Source organism: Pleurodeles waltl, chromosome 12 (genome assembly GCF_031143425.1).
Source record: "Pleurodeles waltl isolate 20211129_DDA chromosome 12, aPleWal1.hap1.20221129, whole genome shotgun sequence".
Classification (NCBI taxonomy): domain Eukaryota; kingdom Metazoa; phylum Chordata; class Amphibia; order Caudata; family Salamandridae; genus Pleurodeles; species Pleurodeles waltl.
Window position 1 is genome coordinate 33,418,000 of NC_090451.1, and position 20,220 is coordinate 33,438,219.

The 20,220-nt window shown below is 54.2% G+C and overlaps 1 protein-coding gene across 1 annotated transcript in view; it reads left to right on the forward strand.

Annotated features, from left to right (window-relative positions):
- The window catches only part of FCHO1 (FCH and mu domain containing endocytic adaptor 1), a 172,241-nt gene extending 153,097 nt beyond the window's left edge, over positions 1–19,144 (forward strand). Inside the window, exons 24-29 of the mRNA XM_069216283.1 lie at positions 3,989–4,144; positions 4,711–4,843; positions 5,876–6,075; positions 6,856–6,914; positions 18,086–18,250; positions 18,807–19,144. Coding sequence (XP_069072384.1) covers positions 3,989–4,144; positions 4,711–4,843; positions 5,876–6,075; positions 6,856–6,914; positions 18,086–18,250; positions 18,807–18,829 — 736 coding nt within the window. The 3' untranslated portion in view covers positions 18,830–19,144. The remainder of the gene's footprint in view (positions 1–3,988; positions 4,145–4,710; positions 4,844–5,875; positions 6,076–6,855; positions 6,915–18,085; positions 18,251–18,806) is intronic.
- The last annotated feature ends 1,076 nt before the right edge of the window (positions 19,145–20,220 follow it).

The following is a 20,220-nucleotide window of genomic DNA, read 5'->3' on the forward strand; positions in this document are numbered from 1 at the left end:
CCAATCCTAGACCTCAGAACACTAAACACCTACATCAAATCAGAACACTTTCACATGGTCACGCTACAAGAAGTGTTACCATTGCTAAAGCAACAGGACTACATGACAACCTTAGATCTCAAAGACGCGTATTTCCACATACCAATACATCAGTCGCACAGGAAATACCTCAGGTTTGTATTCAAAGGAATACATTACCAATTCAAAGTATTGCCGTTTGGTTTAACAACCGCACCAAGAGTCTTTACAAAATGTCTAGCAGTAGTGGCTGCACACATCAGAAGGCAACAAATACCTGTATTCCCGTATCTAGACGACTGGCTAATCAAGACCAACTCACTGACAAGGTGCTCACACCACACAAATCAGGTCATACAAAACCTCTACAAACTCGGTTTCACCATCAACTATGCAAAATCACACATTCTGCCGTGCAAGGTACAACAATACCTAGGAGCCATAATAGACACAACAAAAGGGTTAGCCACTCCAAGTCCACAAAATTCAAAATTTCAACAAAATCATACAACGCATGTATCCAACACAAAGAATACAGGCAAAAATGATATTACAACTCCTAGGCATGATGTCCTCATGCATAGCCATTGTCCCGGACGCAAGACTGCACATGAGGCCCTTACAACAGTGCCTAGCATCACAATGGTCACAAGCACAGGGTCACCTTCTAGATCTGGTGTTGATAGACCGCCAAACATACCTCTCGCTTCTATGGTGGAACAGTATAAATTTAAACAAAGGGCGGCCTTTCCAAGACCCAGTGCCACAATACGTAATAACAACAGATGCTTCCATGACAGGGTGGGGAGCACACCTCGATCAACACAGCATACAAGGACAATGGGACGTACATCAAACAAAACTGCACATAAATCACCTAGAACTGCTAGCAGTTTTTCAAGCACTAAAAGTATTCCAACCAATCATAACTCACAAATACATTCTTGTCAAAACAGACAACATGACAACAATGTATTATCTAAAGAAACAGGGGGGGACACACTCAACGCAGCTGAGCCTTCTAGCACAAAAGATATGGCGATGGGCAATTCACAACCACATTCGCCTAATAGCACAGTTTATTCCAGGGATCCAGAATCAACTTGCAGACAATCTCTCTCGAGATCACCAACAAGTCCACGAATGGGAAATTCACCCCCAAATTCTAAACACTTACTTCAAACTCTGGGGAACACCTCAAATAGACTTATTTGCAACAAAAGAGAACGCAAAATGCCAAAACTTCGCATCCAGATACCCACACAGGCAGTCCCAAGGCAATGCCCTATGGATAAACTGGTCAGGGATATTTGCATACGCTTTTCCCCCTCTCCCTCTCCTTCCATATCTGGTAAACAAATTGAGTCAAAACAAACTCAAACTCATACTGATAGCACCAACATGGGCAAGGCAACCATGGTACACAACACTGCTAGACCTATCAGTAGTACCCCACGTCAAGTTGCCCAACAGGCCAGATCTGTTAACACAACACAAACAACAGATCAGACATCCAAACCCAGCATCGCTGAATCTAGCAATCTGGCTCCTGAAATCCTAGAATTCGGAAACTTAAACCTCACACAAGAATGTATGGACGTCATAAAGCAAGCTAGAAGACCATCCACTAGACACTGCTATGCAAGCAAATGGAAAAGGTTTGTTTGCTACTGCCATCATAATCAAATCCAACCATTACACGCATCTCCAAAAGATGTAGTGGGTTACTTACTACACTTACAAAAATCGAACCTGGCCTTCTCTTCCATTAAAATACACCTAGCAGCAATATCGGCATACCTGCAGATTACCCATTCAACTTCACTATTTAGGATACCTGTCATTAAAGCGTTTATGGAAGGCCTCAAAAGAATTATACCACCAAGGACACCACCCGTTCCTTCATGGAACCTCAACATCGTCTTAACAAGACTCATGGGTCCACCCTTTGAACCTATGCACTCTTGCGAAATACAATTCCTAACCTGGAAAGTTGCATTTCTCATCGCCATCACATCTCTAAGAAGAGTAAGTGAAATTCAGGCGTTTACAATACAAGAACCTTTTATCCAACTACACAAAAATAAAGTAGTCCTAAGGACCAATCCTAAATTTTTGCCAAAGGTTATTTCACCGTTCCACCTAAATCAAACGGTAGAGCTACCAGTGTTCTTCCCACAGCCAGATTCCATAGCTGAAAGGGCACTACATACATTAGACGTCAAAAGAGCACTTATGTACTACATCGACAGAACTAAACACATCAGAAAAACTAAACAACTGTTTATTGCATTTCAAAAACCTCACGCAGGAAACCCAATATCGAAACAGGGTATAGCCAGATGGATAGTTAAGTGCATCCAAATCTGCTACCTTAAAGCAAAAAGACAACTGCCCATTACACCAAGGGCACATTCAACCAGAAAGAAAGGCGCTACCATGGCCTTCCTAGGGAATATTCCAATGCACGAAATATGTAAGGCAGCCACATGGTCTACGCCTCATACATTCACCAAGCACTACTGTGTAGACGTGCTATCCGCACAACAAGCCACAGTAGGTCAAGCCGTACTAAGAACCTTATTTCAGACTACTTCCACTCCTACAGGCTGAGCCACCGCTTTTGGGGAGATAACTGCTTACTAGTCTATGCACAACATGTGTATCTGCAGCTACACATGCCATCGAACGGAAAATGTCACTTACCCAGTGTACATCTGTTCGTGGCATCAGTCGCTGAAGATTCACATGTGCCCACCCACCTCCCCGGAGCCTGTAGCCGTTTGGAAGTTATCTTCAACATTTGTACATTTGTAAATATATTACTTGTACCTTAGTTGGTACATACTTATTCACTCCATTGCATGGGCACTATTACTAACAAACAACTCCTACCTCACCCTCTGCGGGGAATACAATCGAAGATGGAGTCGACGCCCATGCGCAATGGAGACAAAGAGGAGGAGTCCCTCGGTCCCGTGACTCGAAAGACTTCTTCGAAGAAAAACAACTTGTAACACTCCGACCCAACACCAGATGGCGGGCTATGCACAACATGTGAATCTTCAGCGACTGATGCCACGAACAGATGTACACTGGGTAAGTGACATTTTCATTATCCTGTATCTTACACTAAGGTCAGGAGTTGTGACTCACCACTCCCCCCCCCCCCCCCCCCTTGAGGTTAGGGTGCTTGTCAAGGGTACAAAAATCTGCCATTTGGAACATGCATCACAAAAATGCAAATAAGGTTGTAGCCCCAGACCCTTCTCTCTTAGCGCTCTGAGTCAACGCTCATAAGGTTCAGTTAAAGTATAAAACCTGCCTGTGGCTTTGTGATCGCAGGCACAAGGCTGTCCGGGATCCGCCCGATCTGTTGTTGTTGTTTTTTGGCATGAGGCTGGATACAGTGGAACACTACCACTTATCCCTGTACAGTTCAATATCCATTATGCATAGGCGGAGTTCTCCGTGAAGTGCTGAAAAAACTCTGCCGCGCTATGCAGAGTTCCGCAAGCAGCGGAGTTTGGGTAATTTGCGCTGTTTGCACTGATATTTAGCGCAGGAGTTTCTCCTGTGCTCTAAAATCAGGGCCAACAGCAGCTTTCTTATCGTGAGCGGTCGCGGTCTTCTGCTCGCGTTCAGAAATCTCACTCGCCAACTTAGCGATTGCTCGTGCTCGCCTACTTAATGTTGGCAAACACGAGAAAAAACTTTGCTCCGCATCACTTCACAGAGTTTTTCAGAACTCCGCACTCCACGCTGAGCGTGAAGTGGGGAAAACTCTGCGAACTCCGCTGGCGGAGCGGAATTCTTCGCCCACCCCTAATATCAATCCAGCGTCCAGAGGACCTAGAGTGACTGTTTCTTGGGAATCACATTCCCACTTGCCCTCAATCTCCTTCTCCTCTCTTTTTAATTCCAGTGTTTTAGTTCTTCTTTTACATTTTCTTCCTTTTTCCCTCGTCAGCTGCTTGGTGAAGATCACCGGTGAGGTGGCCATGTCGTTTCCAGCCGGCATCGTGCGGGTTTTCAGCTCAACGCCTCCTCCGCCCGTGCTCAGCTTCCGGCTCGTCAACACCACTCGCATCGAGCAGTTCCTGCCAAACGCGGAGCTTCTGTACAGGTGGGAGTGGCAGCAGCTGCTTGGGGGTTGCTGGCAAACAATATGTCGACCAGAGAGTTCTGACGGTGCAGCGACCTGTCGTGGACAGGTGCATTGACCACTTGGAGCATCCAGGCCTTGGGGTTAGATGCCGGCTGCCGCAGTGGGTGCCTGGCTTAGGTGCTGGGCAGCGGGTGGGCAGGCAGTTCACCGGATGGGATTGGGTGGGAAATGTAACCAGGAGGTGAGTTATCTTGTCTTCCTATCTGTCACTTTCCATCCCACAATAATCCATCAGTGGCAGAAGTATGGTTGATTTTTAGCTGCACAAGTGAAACTGTTGGAACCAGGCCTCTGGCTGAAAAAGTTAGGATGCACAGCTTTGGGTGACCTGCAGAGAAAAGGAGCTTGAACACTTTGTGTATCTGCTCCTCTGTGAATGTGGGTAATCTGTAAGCTGGTGGTCTCTAGCGCTTGGATCCTCCGTGGCCACGAGCAGCTGCAGTGACACATGGCGCTGATGGCACCGGGGCGGGATGTCACCATTACTCGTGTTAACTCTCCCCTGCATCTCTCTTGTTCTGTAGTGACCTGTCCCAAAGTGACCTCCGAACGAAGGATTTCTGGCTGAATATGCCGGCCCTGACCAGCAATCTCCAGCGACAGGCGGAGCAGGCTCCGGGAGCCCCCTACTACAATGTGGCGCTGCTGAAGTACCAGGTACCCCGCTGTCCACAAACCTGACCAGGCCCCAGACGGTCTTCTTGCGGTGCCCCAGCTGTGTCACTCCTCTGCCGTCCTCGTTGAGTGCACTGCAGTCTCCATTGATCCACCCTCTCCCATCTGTTCACCCAACTTCTGGGGACCCTAGTGATGCTGACGACCAGTGCGTTTCAGGTGGACGCCCGGGCTACCAGACCTGCCCCCATGTTAGCCCTCATGTTCTGCAACCTTACAGTGGGGTTTGCGTACTCTCTTCTAATCCCCCATGCCCCCCTAAGGTTGCTGAGAGAAAGGCAGACATGGATAAGCACACATCACATCTCAGAAATTCTCCACCTGCCATATTCCTAAAACCCTCCATGGAAAAAATAGACCTGAACTGAAAAGTTTCCTTGTTTGCCTCCCTTGTGGAATGTCATTCTCTCTTCCTTCTGCGTGCCTCTTGTGTCTATGGCCTACTCTAAATTTTATACCTGTCTGAATCTCTCTCTTTGAAACCATATCCCTGAAACTTGCTGGTATCTTCCTTCCATCAATCACTTGCTTCACATGACCCTCTAATGAGCACACACAAGTTACAGATGTACCACAAAGAAACTGGAGTAAATGCACGGAGTGGTTTCTTTGAGAGTGCCAGGCTTATCCCAATAACCATTGGACTGACCACTAATTTGGGGCTCAGGGGTAGCGTGCTACTCATCGTAAAGTGCTTCCATGCCTCGTCGGGGATATTAAGCACTAAATAAATGCACTTTGAATTCATTACATCTGTAGCCTTTGATGGGCTTCACATTCTAATGCCCTTCATGACCACTCAACCCCAATTTCAGTACTCCGTCTCATAAAACCTGCTACCCAAGCCTGCACATTTACACCCCATCTGCAGATTCACCCCCCTGGCGCCCCTGCTGTCCTTCCGCCACCTTAGTGATCCCAACCCCCTTTCTTTCTTTCCCCTTTCCTGTTTGCTCTCTCCTTGAACCTCCTGTGTCTGGTCACCTCCATCACGCGGTCCATGCTCTTCCACAGGTGTCCAGACCGAGCCCCGCATCCGCCCCGCTGCGCCTGGCGGCCTCCTGGTCGTGCGAGCCCACCTGCACGCGGGTCAGCGTGGAGTACGCCTACAGCTCGTTTGCAATGGCGACCCCTGCCCCGCTGAACAACATTCAGATCCTTCTACCTGTGGAGGAGCCGGTGACCAACATGGAGCTGCACCCGTCTGCAAGCTGGTGAGGCTGGCGGGGAGCTGGTCCCAGGAATGAGTCTGGCCCCTGGGTGGGGCCCTGACGCAGTGTTGTAGGGGCGTGTGGTGTTCTTGCAAAGTGGGGCGTGAGTTTGCGTTTAAAGCGATGGTTTCTGGTGTTGGGTTCAGCTGTGAGTGCAAGAACATGTCTGCTTTCTAAAACTTCCCTCACAGGGCAGTTAGCGTAGCTGGACTTCCGTGGGCCCCGGTGCAAGCAGGGAAGATGATCCTTTTCGATGCGGTTGTGGTAGTGAAGTTCAGCAATTATCAGGGTAGAGTGGGCCCTGGTGCAACTGCACCTGCTGCACAATGGTAACTACGCCCCTATCCCACGTGAAGAGCCCGCCTGTCCCGGGAAGAAAGGCCAGGACATCTCGGTTAGAAAGATCCTAAGTGCCCTCTTGTGATAAGGGGCAGTTCTGAAGTGTGGAAGGTGGACATGGTCCCCAGGGAGTGTCTGGGGCAGTTTTGAAGTGTGGAAGGGGGGCACGGTCCCCAGGGAGTGTAAGGGGGACACGGTCCCCAGGGAGTGTAAGGTGGACACGGTCCCCAGGGAGTGTAAGGGGCAGTTTTGAAGTGTGGAAGGGGGACATGGTCCCCAGGGAGTGTCCTGGCGCGTGACGTCTTTGAATGATAGGTTTGACACGGAACCTTGTCCGAGGTATCCATGAGCTCAAGAGCTCGCTGCCTCCCTCCACTCATTCCCTTCTTTCTGTCTCTCTCCTCTTTCCACACACTCCTTCCCTCCCTCCCCCCTCTCTTTCAGGAGCCTCGAGGAGAAGCGGGTGCTGTGGCGCCTCCCGGACCTCTCGGAGGGAAATGAAGGTAAAGGTCACTGGAGGGGGGGGGCAGTACAGGGGTGACTGAGCGTGAGAGGAGAGTGCAGATGTGACTGGTGGGTGAGGACAGTGCATGTGTGACTGGTGGGTGAGGACAGTGCATGTGTGACTGGTGGGTGAGGAGAGTGAAGGGTGTGACTGAGCGTGAGAGGAGAGTGCAGGTGTGACTGAGCATGAGAGGAGAGTGCAGGTGTGACTGAGCGTGAGAGGAGAGTGCAGGTGTGACTGAGCGTGAGAGTGCAGGTGTGACTGAGCGTGAGAGTGCAGGTGTGACTGAGCGTGAGAGTGCAGGTGTGACTGAGCGTGAGAGTGCAGGTGTGACTGAGCGTGAGAGTGCAGGTGTGACTGAGCGTGAGGAGAGTGCAGGTGTGACAGAGTGAGAGGAGAGTGCAGGTGTGACAGAGTGAGAGGAGAGTGCAGGTGTGACAGAGTGAGAGGAGAGTGCAGGTGTGACAGAGTGAGAGGAGAGTGCAGGTGTGACAGAGTGAGAGGAGAGTGCAGGTGTGACAGAGTGAGAGGAGAGTGCAGGTGTGACAGAGTGAGAGGAGAGTGCAGGTGTGACAGAGTGAGAGGAGAGTGCAGGTGTGACAGAGTGAGAGGAGAGTGCAGGTGTGACTGAGCGTGAGAGGAGAGTGCAGGTGTGACTGAGCGTGAGAGGAGAGTGCAGGTGTGACTGAGCGTGAGAGGAGAGTGCAGGTGTGACTGAGCGTGAGAGGAGAGTGCAGGTGTGACTGAGCGAGAGGAGAGTGCAGGTGTGACTGAGCGAGAGGAGAGTGCAGGTGTGACTGAGCGAGAGGAGAGTGCAGGTGTGACTGAGCGAGAGGAGAGTGCAGGTGTGACTGAGCGAGAGGAGAGTGCAGGTGTGACAGAGTGAGAGGAGAGTGCAGGTGTGGCTGAGCGTGAGAGGAGAGTGCAGGTGTGGCTGAGCGTGAGAGGAGAGTGCAGGTGTGGCTGAGCGTGAGAGGAGGGTGCAGGTGTGACTGAGCGTGTGAGGAGGGTGCAGGTGTGACTGAGCGTGTGAGGAGGGTGCAGGTGTGACTGAGCGTGTGAGGAGGGTGCAGGTGTGACTGAGCGTGAGAGGAGGGTGCAGGTGTGACTGAGCGTGAGAGGAGGGTGCAGGTGTGACTGAGCGTGAGAGGAGAGTGCAGGTGTGACTGAGCGTGAGAGGAGGGTGCAGGTGTGACTGAGCGTGAGAGGAGGGTGCAGGTGTGACTGAGCGTGAGAGGAGGGTGCAGGTGTGACTGAGCGTGAGAGGAGGGTGCAGGTGTGACTGAGCGTGAGAGGAGGGTGCAGGTGTGACTGAGCGTGAGAGGAGGGTGCAGGTGTGACTGAGCGTGAGAGGAGGGTGCAGGTGTGACTGAGCGTGAGAGGACAGTGCAGGTGTGACTGAGCGTGAGAGGACAGTGCAGGTGTGACTGGTGGGTGAGGACAGTGCATGTGTGACCGAGCGTGAGAGGAGAGTGCAGGTGTCACTGAGAGGAGAGTGCAGGTGTCACTGAGAGGAGAGTGCAGGTGTGACTGAGCGTGAGAGGAGAGTGCAGGTGTGACTGAGCGTGAGAGGAGAGTGCAGGTGTGACTGAGCGTGAGAGGAGAGTGCAGGTGTGACTGAGCGTGAGAGGAGAGTGCAGGTGTGACTGAGCGTGAGAGGAGAGTGCAGGTGTGACTGAGCGTGAGAGGAGAGTGCAGGTGTCACTGAGAGGAGAGTGCAGGTGTCACTGAGAGGAGAGTGCAGGTGTCACTGAGAGGAGAGTGCAGGTGTGACTGAGCGTGAGAGGAGAGTGCAGGTGTGACTGAGCGTGAGAGGAGAGTGCAGGTGTGACTGAGCGTGAGAGGAGAGTGCAGGTGTGACTGAGCGTGAGAGGAGAGTGCAGGTGTGACTGAGCGTGAGAGGAGAGTGCAGGTGTGACTGAGCGTGAGAGGAGAGTGCAGGTGTGACTGAGCGGGTGAGGACAGTGCAGGTGTGACTGAGCGGGTGAGGACAGTGCAGGTGTGACTGATGGGTGAGGACAGTGCAGGTGTGACTGGTGGGTGAGGAGAGTGTATGTGTGACTGAGCGTGAGAGGAGAGTGCAGGTGTCACTGAGAGGAGAGTGCAGGTGTCACTGAGAGGAGAGTGCAGGTGTGACTGAGCGTGAGAGGAGAGTGCAGGTGTGACTGAGCGTGAGAGGAGAGTGCAGGTGTGACTGAGCGTGAGAGGAGAGTGCAGGTGTGATTGAGAGGAGAGTGCAGGTGTGATTGAGAGGAGAGTGCAGGTGTGATTGAGAGGAGAGTGCAGGTGTGACTGGTGGGTGAGAGGAGAGTGCAGGTGTGACTGGTGGGTGAGAGGACAGTGCAGGTGTGACTGGAGGGTGAGGACAGTGCAGGTGTGACTGAGCGTGAGAGGAGAGTGCAGGTGTGACTGAGCGTGAGAGGAGAGTGCAGGTGTGACTGAGCGTGAGAGGAGAGTGCAGGTGTGACTGAGCGTGAGAGGAGAGTGCAGGTGTGACTGGGTGAGGACAGTGTAGGTGTGACTGGAGGGTGAGGACAGTGCATGTGTGACTGAGCGTGAGAGGAGAGTGCAGGTGTCACTGAGAGGAGAGAGCAGGTGTGACTGAGCGTGAGAGGAGAGTGCAGGTGTGACAGAGCGTGAGAGGAGAGTGCAGGTGTGACTGAGCGTGAGAGGAGAGTGCAGGTGTGACTGAGCGAGAGGAGAGTGCAGGTGTGACTGAGCGTGAGAGGAGAGTGCAGGTGTGACTGAGCGTGAGAGGAGAGTGCAGGTGTGACTGAGCGTGAGAGGAGAGTGCAGGTGTGACTGAGCGTGAGAGGAGAGTGCAGGTCTGACTGAGCGTGAGAGGAGAGTGCAGGTGTGACTGAGCGTGAGAGGAGAGTGCAGGTGTGACTGAGCGTGAGAGGAGAGTGCAGGTGTGATTGAGAGGAGAGTGCAGGTGTGATTGAGAGGAGAGTGCAGGTGTGACTGGTGGGTGAGAGGAGAGTGCAGGTGTGACTGGTGGGTGAGAGGAGAGTGCAGGTGTGACTGGTGGGTGAGGACAGTGCAGGTGTGACTGAGCGTGAGAGGAGAGTGCAGGTGTGACTGAGCGTGAGAGGAGAGTGCAGGTGTGACTGAGCGTGAGAGGAGAGTGCAGGTGTGACTGAGCGTGAGAGGAGAGTGCAGGTGTGACTGGTGGGTGAGGATAGTGCAGGTGTGACTGGAGGGTGAGGACAGTGCAGGTGTGACTGGAGGGTGAGGACAGTGCAGGTGTGACTGAGCGTGAGAGGAGAGTGCAGGTGTGACTGAGCGTGAGAGGAGAGTGCAGGTGTGACTGAGCGTGAGAGGAGAGTGCAGGTGTGACTGGGTGAGGACAGTGCAGGTGTGACTGGAGGGTGAGGACAGTGCATGTGTGACTGAGCGTGAGAGGAGAGTGCAGGTGTCACTGAGAGGAGAGAGCAGGTGTGACTGAGCGTGAGAGGAGAGTGCAGGTGTGACTGAGCGTGAGAGGAGAGTGCAGGTGTCACTGAGAGGAGAGTGCAGGTGTCATTGAGAGGAGAGTGCAGGTGTCACTGAGAGGAGAGTGCAGGTGTGACTGAGCGTGAGAGGAGAGTGCAGGTGTGACTGAGCGTGAGAGGAGAGTGCAGGTGTGACTGAGCGTGAGAGGAGAGTGCAGGTGTGATTGAGAGGAGAGTGCAGGTGTGATTGAGAGGAGAGTGCAGGTGTGATTGAGAGGAGAGTGCAGGTGTGACTGGTGGGTGAGAGGAGAGTGCAGGTGTGACTGGTGGGTGAGAGGACAGTGCAGGTGTGACTGGAGGGTGAGGACAGTGCAGGTGTGACTGAGCGTGAGAGGAGAGTGCAGGTGTGACTGAGCGTGAGAGGAGAGTGCAGGTGTGACTGAGCGTGAGAGGAGAGTGCAGGTGTGACTGGGTGAGGACAGTGCAGGTGTGACTGGAGGGTGAGGACAGTGCATGTGTGACTGAGCGTGAGAGGAGAGTGCAGGTGTCACTGAGAGGAGAGAGCAGGTGTGACTGAGCGTGAGAGGAGAGTGCAGGTGTGACAGAGCGTGAGAGGAGAGTGCAGGTGTGACTGAGCGTGAGAGGAGAGTGCAGGTGTGACTGAGCGAGAGGAGAGTGCAGGTGTGACTGAGCGTGAGAGGAGAGTGCAGGTGTGACTGAGCGTGAGAGGAGAGTGCAGGTGTGACTGAGCGTGAGAGGAGAGTGCAGGTGTGACTGAGCGTGAGAGGAGAGTGCAGGTGTGACTGAGCGTGAGAGGAGAGTGCAGGTCTGACTGAGCGTGAGAGGAGAGTGCAGGTGTGACTGAGCGTGAGAGGAGAGTGCAGGTGTGACTGAGCGTGAGAGGAGAGTGCAGGTGTGATTGAGAGGAGAGTGCAGGTGTGATTGAGAGGAGAGTGCAGGTGTGACTGGTGGGTGAGAGGAGAGTGCAGGTGTGACTGGTGGGTGAGGAGAGTGCAGGTGTGACTGAGCGTGAGAGGAGAGTGCAGGTGTGACTGAGCGTGAGAGGAGAGTGCAGGTGTGACTGAGCGTGAGAGGAGAGTGCAGGTGTGACTGAGCGTGAGAGGAGAGTGCAGGTGTGACTGAGCGTGAGAGGAGAGTGCAGGTGTGACTGGGTGAGGACAGTGCAGGTGTGACTGGAGGGTGAGGACAGTGCATGTGTGACTGAGCGTGAGAGGAGAGTGCAGGTGTCACTGAGAGGAGAGAGCAGGTGTGACTGAGCGTGAGAGGAGAGTGCAGGTGTGACAGAGCGTGAGAGGAGAGTGCAGGTGTGACAGAGCGTGAGAGGAGAGTGCAGGTGTGACTGAGCGTGAGAGGAGAGTGCAGGTGTGACTGAGCGTGAGAGGAGAGTGCAGGTGTGACTGAGCGTGAGAGGAGAGTGCAGGTGTGACTGAGCGAGAGGAGAGTGCAGGTGTGACTGAGCGAGAGGAGAGTGCAGGTGTGACTGAGCGTGAGAGGAGAGTGCAGGTGTGACTGAGCGTGAGAGGAGAGTGCAGGTGTGACTGAGCGTGAGAGGAGAGTGCAGGTGTGACTGAGCGTGAGAGGAGAGTGCAGGTGTGACTGAGCGTGAGAGGAGAGTGCAGGTGTGACTGAGCGTGAGAGGAGAGTGCAGGTGTGACTGAGCGTGAGAGGAGAGTGCAGGTGTGACTGAGCGTGAGAGGAGAGTGCAGGTGTGACTGAGCGTGAGAGGAGAGTGCAGGTGTGACTGAGCGTGAGAGGAGAGTGCAGGTGTGACTGAGCGTGAGAGGAGAGTGCAGGTGTGACTGAGCGTGAGAGGAGAGTGCAGGTGTGACTGAGCATGAGAGGAGAGTGCAGATGTGACTGGTGGGTGAGGACAGTGCAGGTGTGACTGGTGGGTGAGGACAGTGCAGGTGTGACTGGAGGGTGAGGACAGTGCAGGTGTGACTGAGCGTGAGAGGACGGTGCAGGTGTGACTGAGCGTGAGAGGACGGTGCAGGTGTGACTGAGCGTGAGAGGACGGTGCAGGTGTGACTGAGCGTGAGAGGACGGTGCAGGTGTGACTGAGCGTGAGAGGAGAGTGCAGGTGTGACTGAGCGTGAGAGGAGAGTGCAGGTGTGACTGAGCGTGAGAGGAGAGTGCAGGTGTGACTGGGTGAGGACAGTGCAGGTGTGACTGGAGGGTGAGGACAGTGCATGTGTGACTGAGCGTGAGAGGAGAGTGCAGGTGTCACTGAGAGGAGAGAGCAGGTGTGACTGAGCGTGAGAGGAGAGTGCAGGTGTGACTGAGCGTGAGAGGAGAGTGCAGGTGTGACAGAGCGTGAGAGGAGAGTGCAGGTGTGACAGAGCGTGAGAGGAGAGTGCAGGTGTGACAGAGCGTGAGAGGAGAGTGCAGGTGTGACTGAGCGTGAGAGGAGAGTGCAGGTGTGACTGAGCGTGAGAGGAGAGTGCAGGTGTGACTGAGCGAGAGGAGAGTGCAGGTGTGACTGAGCGAGAGGAGAGTGCAGGTGTGACTGAGCGTGAGAGGAGAGTGCAGGTGTGACTGAGCGTGAGAGGAGAGTGCAGGTGTGACTGAGCGTGAGAGGAGAGTGCAGGTGTGACTGAGCGTGAGAGGAGAGTGCAGGTGTGACTGAGCGTGAGAGGAGAGTGCAGGTGTGACTGAGCGTGAGAGGAGAGTGCAGGTGTGACTGAGCGTGAGAGGAGAGTGCAGGTGTGACTGAGCGTGAGAGGAGAGTGCAGGTGTGACTGAGCGTGAGAGGAGAGTGCAGGTGTGACTGAGCGTGAGAGGAGAGTGCAGGTGTGACTGAGCGTGAGAGGAGAGTGCAGGTGTGACTGAGCGTGAGAGGAGAGTGCAGGTGTGACTGAGCGTGAGAGGAGAGTGCAGGTGTGACTGGGTGAGGACAGTGCAGGTGTGACTGGAGGGTGAGGACAGTGCATGTGTGACTGAGCGTGAGAGGAGAGTGCAGGTGTCACTGAGAGGAGAGAGCAGGTGTGACTGAGCGTGAGAGGAGAGTGCAGGTGTGACAGAGCGTGAGAGGAGAGTGCAGGTGTGACAGAGCGTGAGAGGAGAGTGCAGGTGTGACTGAGCGTGAGAGGAGAGTGCAGGTGTGACTGAGCGTGAGAGGAGAGTGCAGGTGTGACTGAGCGAGAGGAGAGTGCAGGTGTGACTGAGCGAGAGGAGAGTGCAGGTGTGACTGAGCGTGAGAGGAGAGTGCAGGTGTGACTGAGCGTGAGAGGAGAGTGCAGGTGTGACTGAGCGTGAGAGGAGAGTGCAGGTGTGACTGAGCGTGAGAGGAGAGTGCAGGTGTGACTGAGCGTGAGAGGAGAGTGCAGGTGTGACTGAGCGTGAGAGGAGAGTGCAGGTGTGACTGAGCGTGAGAGGAGAGTGCAGGTGTGACTGAGCGTGAGAGGAGAGTGCAGGTGTGACTGAGCGTGAGAGGAGAGTGCAGGTGTGACTGAGCGTGAGAGGAGAGTGCAGGTGTGACTGAGCGTGAGAGGAGAGTGCAGGTGTGACTGAGCATGAGAGGAGAGTGCAGATGTGACTGGTGGGTGAGGACAGTGCAGGTGTGACTGGTGGGTGAGGACAGTGCAGGTGTGACTGGAGGGTGAGGACAGTGCAGGTGTGACTGAGCGTGAGAGGACGGTGCAGGTGTGACTGAGCGTGAGAGGACGGTGCAGGTGTGACTGAGCGTGAGAGGACGGTGCAGGTGTGACTGAGCGTGAGAGGACGGTGCAGGTGTGACTGAGCGTGAGAGGAGAGTGCAGGTGTGACTGAGCGTGAGAGGAGAGTGCAGGTGTGACTGAGCGTGAGAGGAGAGTGCAGGTGTGACTGGGTGAGGACAGTGCAGGTGTGACTGGAGGGTGAGGACAGTGCATGTGTGACTGAGCGTGAGAGGAGAGTGCAGGTGTCACTGAGCGTGAGAGGAGAGTGCAGGTGTCACTGAGAGGAGAGAGCAGGTGTGACTGAGCGTGAGAGGAGAGTGCAGGTGTGACTGAGCGTGAGAGGAGAGTGCAGGTGTGACTGAGCGTGAGAGGAGAGTGCAGGTGTGACTGAGCGTGAGAGGAGAGTGCAGGTGTGACTGAGCGTGAGAGGAGAGTGCAGGTGTGACTGAGCGTGAGAGGAGAGTGCAGGTGTGACTGAGCGTGAGAGGAGAGTGCAGGTGTGACTGAGCGTGAGAGGAGAGTGCAGGTGTGACTGAGCATGAGAGGAGAGTGCAGATGTGACTGGTGGGTGAGGAGAGTGCAGGTGTGACTGGTGGGTGAGGACAGTGCAGGTGTGACTGGAGGGTGAGGACAGTGCAGGTGTGACTGGAGGGTGAGGACGGTGCAGGTGTGACTGAGCGTGAGAGGACGGTGCAGGTGTGACTGAGCGTGAGAGGACGGTGCAGGTGTGACTGAGCGTGAGAGGACGGTGCAGGTGTGACTGAGCGTGAGAGGACGGTGCAGGTGTGACTGAGCGTGAGAGGAGAGTGCAGGTGTGACTGAGCGTGAGAGGAGAGTGCAGGTGTGACTGAGCGTGAGAGGAGAGTGCAGGTGTGACTGGGTGAGGACAGTGCAGGTGTGACTGGAGGGTGAGGACAGTGCATGTGTGACTGAGCGTGAGAGGAGAGTGCAGGTGTCACTGAGCGTGAGAGGAGAGTGCAGGTGTCACTGAGAGGAGAGAGCAGGTGTGACTGAGCGTGAGAGGAGAGTGCAGGTGTGACAGAGCGTGAGAGGAGAGTGCAGGTGTGACAGAGCGTGAGAGGAGAGTGCAGGTGTGACAGAGCGTGAGAGGAGAGTGCAGGTGTGACAGAGCGTGAGAGGAGAGTGCAGGTGTGACTGAGCGTGAGAGGAGAGTGCAGGTGTGACTGAGCGTGAGAGGAGAGTGCAGGTGTGACTGAGCGTGAGAGGAGAGTGCAGGTGTGACTGAGCGTGAGAGGAGAGTGCAGGTGTGACTGAGCGTGAGAGGAGAGTGCAGGTGTGACTGAGCGTGAGAGGAGAGTGCAGGTGTGACTGAGCGTGAGAGGAGAGTGCAGGTCTGACTGAGCGTGAGAGGAGAGTGCAGGTGTGACTGAGCGTGAGAGGAGAGTGCAGGTGTGACTGAGCGTGAGAGGAGAGTGCAGGTGTGACTGAGCGTGAGAGGAGAGTGCAGGTGTGACTGAGCATGAGAGGAGAGTGCAGATGTGACTGGTGGGTGAGGACAGTGCAGGTGTGACTGGTGGGTGAGGACAGTGCAGGTGTGACTGAGCGTGAGAGGACGGTGCAGGTGTGACTGAGCGTGAGAGGACGGTGCAGGTGTGACTGAGCGTGAGAGGACGGTGCAGGTGTGACTGAGCGTGAGAGGAGAGTGCAGGTGTGACTGAGCGTGAGAGGAGAGTGCAGGTGTGACTGAGCGTGAGAGGAGAGTGCAGGTGTGACTGAGCGTGAGAGGAGAGTGCAGGTGTGACTGAGCGTGAGAGGAGAGTGCAGGTGTGACTGAGCGTGAGAGGAGAGTGCAGGTGTGACTGAGCGTGAGAGGAGAGTGCAGGTGTGACAGCGTGAGAGGAGAGTGCAGGTGTGACAGCGTGAGAGGAGAGTGCAGGTGTGACAGCGTGAGAGGAGAGTGCAGGTGTGACAGCGTGAGAGGAGAGTGCAGGTGTGACAGCGTGAGAGGAGAGTGCAGGTGTGACTGAGCGTGAGAGGAGGGTGCAGGTGTGACTGAGCGTGAGAGGAGGGTGCAGGTGTGACTGAGCGTGAGAGGAGAGTGCAGGTGTGACTGAGCGTGAGAGGAGAGTGCAGGTGTGACTGAGCGTGAGAGGAGAGTGCAGGTGTGACTGGTGGGTGAGGACAGTGCAGGTGTGACTGAGCGTGAGAGGAGAGTGCAGGTGTGACTGAGCGTGAGAGGAGAGTGCAGGTGTGACTGAGCGTGAGAGGAGAGTGCAGGTGTGACTGAGCGTGAGAGGAGAGTGCAGGTGTGACTGGTGGGTGAGGATAGTGCAGGTGTGACTGGAGGGTGAGGACAGTGCAGGTGTGACTGGAGGGTGAGGACAGTGCAGGTGTGACTGAGCGTGAGAGGAGAGTGCAGGTGTGACTGAGCGTGAGAGGAGAGTGCAGGTGTGACTGAGCGTGAGAGGGGGGTGCAGGTGTGACTGAGCGTGAGAGGGGGTGCAGGTGTGACTGAGCGTGAGAGGGGGGTGCAGGTGTGACTGAGCGTGAGAGGGGGGTGCAGGTGTGACTGAGCGTGAGAGGGGGGTGCAGGTGTGACTGAGCGTGAGAGGGGGGTGCAGGTGTGACTGAGCGTGAGAGGGGGGTGCAGGTGTGACAGAGCGTGAGAGGAGAGTGCAGGTGTGACAGAGCGTGAGAGGAGAGTGCAGGTGTGACAGCGTGAGAGGAGAGTGCAGGTGTGACTGAGCGTGAGAGGAGAGTGCAGGTGTGACTGAGCGTGAGAGGAGAGTGCAGGTGTGACTGAGCGTGAGAGGAGGGTGCAGGTGTGACTGATTGTGAGAGGAGGGTGCAGGTGTGACTGATTGTGAGAGGAGGGTGCAGGTGTGACTGATTGTGAGAGGAGGGTGCAGGTGTGACTGATTGTGAGAGGAGAGTGCAGGTGTGACTGATTGTGAGAGGAGAGTGCAGGTGTGACTGATTGTGAGAGGAGAGTGCAGGTGTAACTGGTGGAGGAAAGCAGTGCAGATGTGACTGGTCATTGGATGGGAGCTCGGTGGTGTAGCTGGGACGGCAGAAAGGCACTGTGATTGGCTGACTGGAGAGGGGTCGGTGAATGATTGGGGACGGGGAGGATAGGGGGGGGGAGATTTGTTTCAGCAGGAGAGTGGACCCGGGCAGAGGGGTAGCCAGGGGGCTACGGGTCCTTGTGCTAGCAAAGAAGACGGGCCTTCCCGTCTGGTCGTTGAGAAGTAAAACGCAGCCATTATTGGGGTCTCTTTGCCCCCTTGGTCTCTGGTGCCCCTGCACCTGCTGCACCATTGGCAGCTGTGGTCCTGGGTAGGAGGCTGGAGCTGGGACCGGGCGGTGGTATAGGCAGCAGAGACGCAGTCTGCTCTTCCGTCGCTAGGTGGCGCCGCAGCATTGGTAACGAGCCCCCGCCCAGGGATGCATGGGGCGGTGTGGCACAGGACCAGCTCTGGGCGGCCTGCCAGCTGGCCTCAGATTTCAAGTTTACTCAGTGCCTGGGGCGGATTTGCCAAAGCCCATGATTTGAAGATGTTTAGACAGATCTCCCGCGCCGTGGCAGGTGTGGGAGATGTCCCTGGGGTGTGATGGAGATGGGACGAGGGCAGTGGGTTGATGGGGTGCTAACAGTTATGCTGAGGTACCTAAAGGGCTGATTACAAAGTCTTTACCGAGTCCGGATCACCCCCAAGAGGGATGGACGAGCTGCTGTTGGCATGGCACTAAGTCGGGCAGCTCCCTGCTACGCCCCTCTCAATATTGGTCCCCCGGCCTGGGCCCAGCTCGCCCATGCAGAAGGCTGGCCCCTTGACCCTCGAGGGTTGGGCTGAGGTGCCAGCGGTGAGGGCTAGGCCTGGGGGAGGGGTTCCTGTGGTACATGCTGTCCCACCTGCTCAGGGCCCACCTTATCTTCTGTCGCGGGCACTGGGCATCTCGGGCTCATGCAGGTACATTTGCCAGCCCTTGGGGCTCACGCTATGGTACGTGTGGTGTCTACGGTGGGGGGTGGGCTCCCTCTTGTCCGTGCTCTGCCACCCGCCCAGGGTCTGACCCCATCTTCTCTTCCTTTGCAGGTACTGGGCACCTCTCCGCCAGCTGGCACCCCCTCTGCGGGCCCAGCAAGGCCTCCCTGGTGGCCGCCCAGTTCACCAGCGAGGGCAGCACCCTCTCCGGGGTGGACCTCGAGCTGGTGGGCAGCGGGTACCGGATGTCCCTGGTGAAGAAGAGGTTTGCCACAGGTGGGTGTTGTGGGGGGACAGAACAGAGGTTATCCGGGTACCTAGCGGGCTCCACTTTACACCCCCAATCTCACCATAAACTTTGTAGTACACTCATTTACTCTAAATGGGCTTATTTCACATGCCTAGCTGTGCCCCCCTCAGTCCTGCACATGATATCCCCGCTCAGCTGTGCCACCTTCAGCCCTGCACATTATACCCCGTGCCCAGCTGCGCCCCCCTCAGTCCTGCACATTATACCCCGTGCCCAGCTGTGCCCCCCTCAGTCCTGCACATTAAACCCCATTCCCAGCTGTGCCACCCTCAATCCTGCACATTATACCCCGTGCCCAGCTGTGCCCACCTCCAGTCCTGCACATTATACCCTGTGCTCAGCTGTGCGCTTCCCTCAGTCCTGCACATTATACCCCGTGCCCAGCTGTGCCCTCCTTCAGTCCTGCTCATTATACTCAGTTCTCAGGCGTCCTTTCCCCTCAGTCCTGCAATCGGTTACTGTGCCAGCTCTTTGTAATATCAGTGTAGATTATATTTAATTTGAAACTTCTTTCGTTTCTAGGTAAATACCTGGCTGGCTGCTGATTTTCCATTCACCCACATTCCTGTTTTTTCTTTTTAAAAGACGACACACTCTTTTGCACTTTCCAAGAATGCTCCTTGCAGTTGTTGTTGCTGGTTTTTTAAACACTGGATTCCCTTTTCGTGTCCCCTCTGTTTGGGAGAGCAGGCAAAAGCTCTCCAGCCGCCCCGAAGTCTGACGTGTGTGGACACTGGCGCAAAGCGGGTGGTGTCTGTGCACCTGGCGTTGGGACTAGTATTCCCAAGAAGAGAAATATATTATATATATATATAAATATATGTACAAATGAATGTTACAAATAAATGCACTGAAGAGAACTATGTGTGGTCTGTTTCTTCCTGGGGAGATCACGTGCGAAGCTGCTAGTGTTATGTAACGCACGCCTCCGTGATCGCGGCAGGTGCAGTTGTTCGAAGCACCTGGTAATGTTGGTTCATAGCATTTTAAGGTGGGTGGAGACCCCACCGAGTGGCTAACTGGATGTGTTGCAAATATCCTCGATTCCATCAGATCTTGGAGTGGCCTGCAGGGCTACAACGGTATAGGCTAGAGCTTCCCACAACTCACTTTTTAGAACGACAAACTTTCGTGACCCACCTAGCTTTAATGGACATGAAATACCAGTTTTTTTTTTTTTGTAATGTAAATAAAGCATTGTGTGGAAGCGCGCTGTCATTTACAGGCGGCACATTTCCCATTGAAATGGTCACTAGATTTGCACAGACACAGTTTTTACAGATAAAACTATATTGCACACACATAATTGTGAAAATCGTGTTTCAACAAATATTTACCATTTGTGCATCACCACGTAAAGTCTTGATTTGTTTTTGATCCTATTAAAATCTTTGCTTCCATCATACTTCTTAATTATTTTAAAAAATGCTTCATTTTTGCTTTCCTAAGTGTTTAATGCGTACAGTTCATTGGTAGGTGTTTACATTTTGTTGTGTGCTACAAAAATGACATCCTACAGCCTTTCCTTTCACGTTCCCTGTATCCCAGCAAGATTGCCACATATTTCACTTTACTTTATCGGAGTGCAAAGTGAAGGGGTTTGTAAATACCAATTCCAATGTTTAAACAAGCATTTGCAATGCAATAGGTCTTGCAGTTTCTGAAGTTAGAGCTATTGTTGTTGTAAATTCATAACTGGTCTTCTCTTGTCACATAAATTGGTCAGTCCTGCTTCATAATTTCTGATTTTCCTGACTCGTAATTCCAGTGGCTCTGCATATAAATAACCAAACACTTCCATTTACCTTCTTCCTCTATCTGCAGCCAAAAATGAAAATGTTGCCATTTAGCATCCTAATATACACCTGCCATGCTAATTCCAATAGAAGACCACTTTCACCACCCCACCGTCAGAGCTGCTGGCGGGGTAACACAA